Source organism: Marmota flaviventris, chromosome 18 (genome assembly GCF_047511675.1).
Source record: "Marmota flaviventris isolate mMarFla1 chromosome 18, mMarFla1.hap1, whole genome shotgun sequence".
Classification (NCBI taxonomy): domain Eukaryota; kingdom Metazoa; phylum Chordata; class Mammalia; order Rodentia; family Sciuridae; genus Marmota; species Marmota flaviventris.
The window spans coordinates 45,915,820-45,921,944 of NC_092515.1; the positions used below are offsets into that span (position 1 = coordinate 45,915,820).

Below are 6,125 nucleotides of genomic sequence, written 5' to 3' on the forward strand. Positions count from 1 at the left end.
CACTTTGCTGGAATGGGAAGTGGAGCAGCAGCAGGCAGCCTGCCCTCCCCACCCCCACCTGCCACACCTTGGCGCGGGGCGGGGCTGTCTTGCTGGGGCAGGCGGGCTGGGCGGGCGCTGGCCTACCCTCCTGCCCCCGGACTCCAACCCGGAACTAGCCTTGGCTCCCTTGGGAAGGCCGCGGCTTCTGGCCAGGAGTGGGGGCCTTGTCGGTGAGTGCGTGCCACCGGAGCCAGGTCGCGGACAGAGGAACGCCCTACTCGTCCTCAGGGACTCCGGGGCAGGTGCGCCCTCAGCAGGAGGTGGCACATTTCGTGGAAAGTGCAGGCACCCACGGCTGGGTTGGACCATGGCGCCCCCACGGAATGTGGTGAAGATTGCTGTCCAGATGCGTGACGCCATCCCACAGCTCATCCAACTGGACCAGGTCATCCGGCCTCCTGCCCACTGCCCACCTCTGGGGTCACCCGTTTCCCTCGGGTCAGCTCAGCCCTCCTTATTCAGCCCCCCATCCCCCAACTCTTCCCCACTCCCGCCACGTGAATGACAGCTCCACTTGCAGGCAAAACCCCTGGCCGCTGTGTTGAAGGAGGTGTGCGACGCGTGAGTCCGGTGGGCCGGCAAGGGGTGGGGGAGGGGCAAGTGGGAGGAAGCCTCCTACCTGCCTCCCTGAGCTCTGTGACCCGCAGGTGGAGCCTGACTCACTCGGAGCGGTACGCCCTGCAGTTTGCTGATGGGCACAGGAGATACATCACTGAGAATGTTAGTCCCCCTGTTCTCCAGCCCCCATGCTCCACCCTATGACCTCTCTAACCCACCTGGCCCTGATTCTGCAGACTCATCCTCCCCCTCTCCTAAAGTGAATTTCACTGATCCCCTAATCCTGACAACCCAGTTGATCACCCTCAGAACTCTCCTTGACTGTGTTTCCCCTTTCTGCTGTTTTCTGCAGAACCGCGGAGAGATCAAGAATGGCAGCATCCTGTGCCTCAGCACTGCCCCAGTAATGCCCCTCTTGGCCCCATCTTCTCTTGCCTGCCTCTCTACTGCACTCCTTTAAAGTGCCTGGTGGCCTCTGCCCTAGGTCTGGCCCCAGCTCAGCAGTGCCCCACCTAGTGGAAATCTGGGTTCCTACTCTTCCAGTCCTTAATTTTCCAAACTCCACCTGTGCTCTCTTCCCACTCCTGCCAGGACCTTGAGGCTGAGAAGCTGTTGGGTGGGCTGCAGAGTCCAAGTCGAGAAGTGCGCCAGGAAGCCCTGAGGCACCTGGTTCTGCTGGCCACAGACATGACCTTTGCCCAGGAGGTCATCAGCCGTGATGGGCTTCAGAGACTAGGCACCATCATTGAGGATGGGGACGAGTGAGCACAGGGCTGTGGAGGGATGGAGACATGGTAGGGCTTGGGGGGCCTGGTCTGGTCCTGCTCAGCCCCAAATGTGCCCCCCACCCCAGCCTAGGAGAGGTGCTAGCCCTCGGGCTGAAGGCCTTCCTGGAGCTTATGGAGCACGGTGTGGTGTCCTGGGAGACGCTCAGCATCCCTTTTGTCAGGAAGGTGGGTGGGCTTTTCTAGGGGATGTGGGTAGGGCAGTTGGGCAGTGCCAGGGTCTGCCCCTTGTGGTGGTCAGGTGGCAACAATACCCTACCCCTCTTACAGGTGGTATGCTATGTGAACATGAACCTGATGGATGCTTCTGTGCAGCCCCTGGCCCTTCGGCTGCTGGAGAGTGTGACCTTGAGCAGCCCTGCCCTGGGCCAGCTGGTCAAGAGTGAGGTGCCACTGGATAGGCTACTGGTGCACCTGCAGGTGTAAGCTCTGGGGTGAGGTATAGATGGGGGAGCATGATGAGATCCTGGGTGTTAAGCTGAGCCCACCCCTCCTCTGCTATAGGATGAACCAGCAGCTGCAAACCAAGGCAATGGCCCTGCTTACAGCCTTGCTGCAGGGGGCCAACCCTACAGAAAGGAAGGTATCTATCTATATGGTAGCTGCTTGGAGGGATCAGCTGGTGGGCATTGTGCTCCACCCCAGTATTAAATCATTTAATTCCCCTTCCCATCCGCCTCAGCACATGCTTGACTACCTGTGGCAGAGAAACCTTCGCCAGTTCATCTACAAGGTAGGAAACTAGGGAAACCCCTCCCACGCCTCTTCTCCCAGTAAGCCCACCTCAAACCCTTTGTCTGTCTGTCTTTCCTCCAGAACATCATCCATAGTGCAACACCACTGGGTGATGAGATGGCCCATCATTTGTATGTGCTGCAGGCCCTTACACTGGGGCTACTGGAGCCACGCATGCGGACACCACTTGACCCCTATAGCCAGGTGTGTCTTGGAGGTGGGTGGGGCACAGCTTGAAGCTTGGGATAGCTTGAAGCTTGACCTTAAATCTATGATATTGTTTCCCCCAATAATGACCCCAGGAGCAGAGGGAACAGCTGCAGGCCCTGCGCCAGGCTGCCTTTGAACTGGAAGGGGAGTCCTTGAGCACGGGGCTGAGTGCTGACCGTCGACGTTCACTCTGTGCCCGAGAATTCCGCAAATTGGGCTTCTCTGTGAGTGACCCCTACCCCAAGTCCCCACCTTGGCCTCCATTCAGGCTATGACTATACCAGAGGCTATGGCCCTTTCTGAGTGCAAGTAATCCCACCCATAGAACAGCAACCCTGCGCAGGACCTGGAACGTGTGCCCCCAGGCTTGCTGGCCCTGGACAACATGCTGTACTTCTCCAGACATGCACCCAGTGCATACAGCCGGGTCAGTTACCGGGTAGGGGAGTGGGGATGGCAGTAGCCTCACCTTGGCAGGATCCCTGTGGGCTTAGCCAAGACTGTCCCATTCTCTGCTCCCACTACCCCAGTTCGTGTTGGAAAACAGCAGCCGGGAGGACAAACATGAGTGTCCCTTTGCCCGGAGCAGCATCCAGCTGACTGTGCTACTGTGTGAGCTGCTCCGTGTTGGGGAACCTTGTGAGTGGAGCTGGGCAGTGTATCTGGGGACAGGGGACGGAAGGGCAGAGAGGGCCAGGGGCTGCACACACCTTCTCCCTGAGCCCCTCCTGCCCCCCCGCTCCAGGCTCCGAGACAGCCCAGGACTTCTCGCCCATGTTCTTCGGACAGGACCAGAGTTTTCATGAGTTTTTCTGTGTGGCCATCCAGCTGCTAAATAAGACCTGGAAAGAGATGAGGGCAACACAGGAAGATTTTGACAAGGTCAGTGGGGTGGGGTGGGAGGACTGGGAGGTCAAGGAAGGAGGTTGCTCTGAGGAGGGCCCCAGAGCTCAGGTCCCAAGCTGAGCTTAGGGTGGCCCCAGGTTATGCAGGTGGTACGGGAACAGCTGGCTCGTACACTGGCCCTGAAGCCTACGTCCCTGGAGCTCTTCCGAACCAAGGTGAACGCGCTCACCTACGGGGAGGTGCTGCGGCTGAGGCAGACAGAGCGACTGCACCAGGAGGGCACACTGGCCCCTCCCATACTGTGAGTTGGTAGAATGGCTTTCCAGTGCCAGCTCCCACCTATTAAGGTGCCCCAGGTCAGTCCTGATCTGTGACTCCCCACTTCCCACCCAGAGAGCTGAGGGAGAAGCTGAAGCCAGAGCTCATGAGCTTGATCCGCCAGCAGCGTTTGCTCCGCCTCTGCGAGGGGACTCTCTTCCGCAAGATCAGCAGCAGGAGGCGCCAGGGTCTCTGAGTGTGCTGAGGAGAGGCAGAGGGTAGCTGGGTTGGTCCCAGGGCCCCCTCTCATCATTCCTTCCTTCCCTCTTCCTTGTTCTCTGCACAGACAAGCTGTGGTTCTGCTGCTTGTCCCCAAACCACAAGGTGCTGCAGTATGGGGATGTAGAGGAAGGTACCAACCCACCCACCCCAGAGAGCCTGCCCGAGCAGAGTAAGCAGCCAGGGGTCTAATACCTGCTCTCTCCAGATGCCCCATGCCCTAGGGCTGTCCGGGGCCCCAGTGATCAGCCCAGTATTTCTTCTTGCAGTCCCTGTTGTTGACATCAGGGCACTCCTGACAGGCAAGGACTGCCCCCATGTCCGGGAGAAGGGCTCCGGGAAGCAGAACAAGGTATATATAGTGGGACCAGCGGCTTCCTTTTGCCTGCCTGCACTAGTCCATGCTCAATGTCCCTGCTTTCTGCTTCCCTAGGATCTTTATGAGTTGGCTTTCTCCATCAGCTATGACCACGGGGAGGAGGAGGCATACCTCAACTTCATTGCCCCCTCCAAACGTGATGTGAGTGTCTGGGTGAGGCTGAGTGGAGCAGATGGGTAGGGGAGCAGATTGAACAGTCTCTCATGAAGCTGGCCCCATCGTCCCCAGTACTATCTGTGGACAGATGGGCTGAATGCCCTGCTAGGCAGCCCTATGGGCAGTGAGCAGACCCGGCTGGACCTGGAGCAGCTGTTGACAATGGAGACCAAGCTGCGATTGTTGGAGCTAGAGAATGTGCCCATCCCCGAGCAGCCACCACCTGTGCCCCCACCCCCCACCAACTTCAATTTCTGCTATGACTGCAGCATTATTGAATCTTGACAAGCTGGCCAGGGGCCACAGCTGCCACCCCTATGCCAGCCACAAGGGGTGGAGGCTAGAGAAGCATGGGAAAAAATAAAGTCAGCTTGGCTCTTAGGTGTGTGTCAAGCTAGCTGTGAACCTTGTAGGCCAAGCCACGAGAGTCATCCTCTGACTTCAAATTTAGTGAATGAGATACGACAACAAGGTAGGACTGCAAACTTGAGCAGCTACATTTGGGGGGCTTGCGCTCTAAGTTGGATTGGGATAGGTTGGGGCTGTTGCCCTTCTTCCAGATGAGTTCTTATCTGAACTAGCTGAGAGAAGTAGCAGGCCAGGAGACAATGCCCTAAATGGATGTTTCCTGGGAAGCATTAATAGGTCCATAGTCTAGAAGCTCTGCTTCCAGAAAGCTCCTGACAATCTTACCTCAGTCTTCATCCCTGCTTGGCTCTGGCCCATGTTCTTTGTGGCACTTGGAGGCCTCTGGTGACAGGTAGTAAAGGGACAGATGTAAAACTGGGCCTGCTTTCTGCTGAAGGACAAGCTCAGATTCCAAAGGGCATCCCCAGGCTTGAGGGAGTATATGGGCTGATCTGGACAAGAGGGAACTCTGTGCAGGAAGCACTGCACAGTTCTGATGAAAACCTAACTTAGGAGCATGAATGACATGGGGGCTGTATATAGGTGAGAGGTGTTGGGCAGATGAGGCAAAGTGTGTTGGGCCCAGCTGGAGGCTGTGGCCACAGCCTCCAAGCCACTGAGGCAGAGTAGAGCACAGCAGCCCATGGGACCCACAGGGCAGGCTGAAAGCTACCACCATCCTGATTTCCTTCTCCATGCCACTCATTATTTCTCCTTCCCAGTGTCTCCTCAAAGATTGTGTTGAACAGTGTTAACCATCAGTGTTTCACCTTGAAAGCAGATGAAATGGCATCTCCTATGGAGAACATGCTGGGGGAGCATTTGCCCCCCTAAGTTACACTTTTGATCCTTGGGCAGCCAGGATGCCCATGCCTAGATTCAGAGATTTCCACCATGCTTAAAACAGTTTGCTCTTGAATTCAAGTTGGAAATGGGAGGACAGGGATTCCAGATGCAGTTAGTCTTCCAATACTGCCAATTCTTCTTTCTCAATGTTTCTACTCCCTTGTCCATGCCACCATCAGGCAATAACCTACTGACTACCAGCCTCTAGTCTTGTTCTTTCAGTCATCTCAATACCTGCTACTACAGATGTTTTCTTGAATCAGATTTGAACACACACACACACACACACACAAGTGCACACACTTTATATTCTTCAGTGTTTCTCTATTATTCATGGGCTAATAGTCAAGAGTTACCATGAGTGGGCACTAACTTGAGCCACAAGGATAGCAGATATGTAGTTTTTAGCCCTTCCAACTGAATGCCTGTGGCCTGCAGGGTTCTCAGAGCTTGGTCCAAGCTGACATTCTCCCTGAACACCATCAGGGCCTATGTGTACTCTCTGTCATTGTGGAACCTCAAAGTCCCTTCTGCCCATTTCTGTCTTGATTCTTTCCTTGACCCTCCAGGTCAAGTTCATTGCTTCCCTAGGCTTGTGGTCCCAGGTGCTTCTTTCTCTGTTC

The 6,125-nt window shown here is 56.1% G+C and overlaps 1 protein-coding gene across 5 annotated transcripts; it reads left to right on the forward strand.

Annotated features, from left to right (window-relative positions):
• The first annotated feature begins 284 nt into the window (after positions 1-284).
• On the forward strand, positions 285-4,629 carry Elmo3 (engulfment and cell motility 3). Of its 5 annotated transcripts, none has more exons than XM_027953916.3 (20): positions 285-427; positions 563-603; positions 690-762; positions 953-1,003; positions 1,192-1,361; positions 1,454-1,553; positions 1,656-1,807; positions 1,890-1,968; positions 2,068-2,118; positions 2,202-2,324; positions 2,423-2,554; positions 2,656-2,757; positions 2,861-2,969; positions 3,076-3,212; positions 3,314-3,477; positions 3,570-3,682; positions 3,781-3,885; positions 3,983-4,065; positions 4,147-4,233; positions 4,321-4,629. In XM_027953916.3, the coding sequence occupies exons 1-20, from the start codon at positions 350-352 to the stop codon at positions 4,531-4,533; spliced, it is 2,163 nt and encodes a 720-aa protein (XP_027809717.1). In that variant the 5' UTR covers positions 285-349; the 3' UTR covers positions 4,534-4,629. The 5 variants fall into 5 exon arrangements, with proteins under 5 accessions (XP_027809717.1, XP_027809718.1, XP_027809719.1 ...); XM_027953917.3 differs by having other exon boundaries at positions 2,674-2,757; XM_027953919.2 differs by lacking the exon at positions 285-427 and adding an exon at positions 444-480.
• The last annotated feature ends 1,496 nt before the right edge of the window (positions 4,630-6,125 follow it).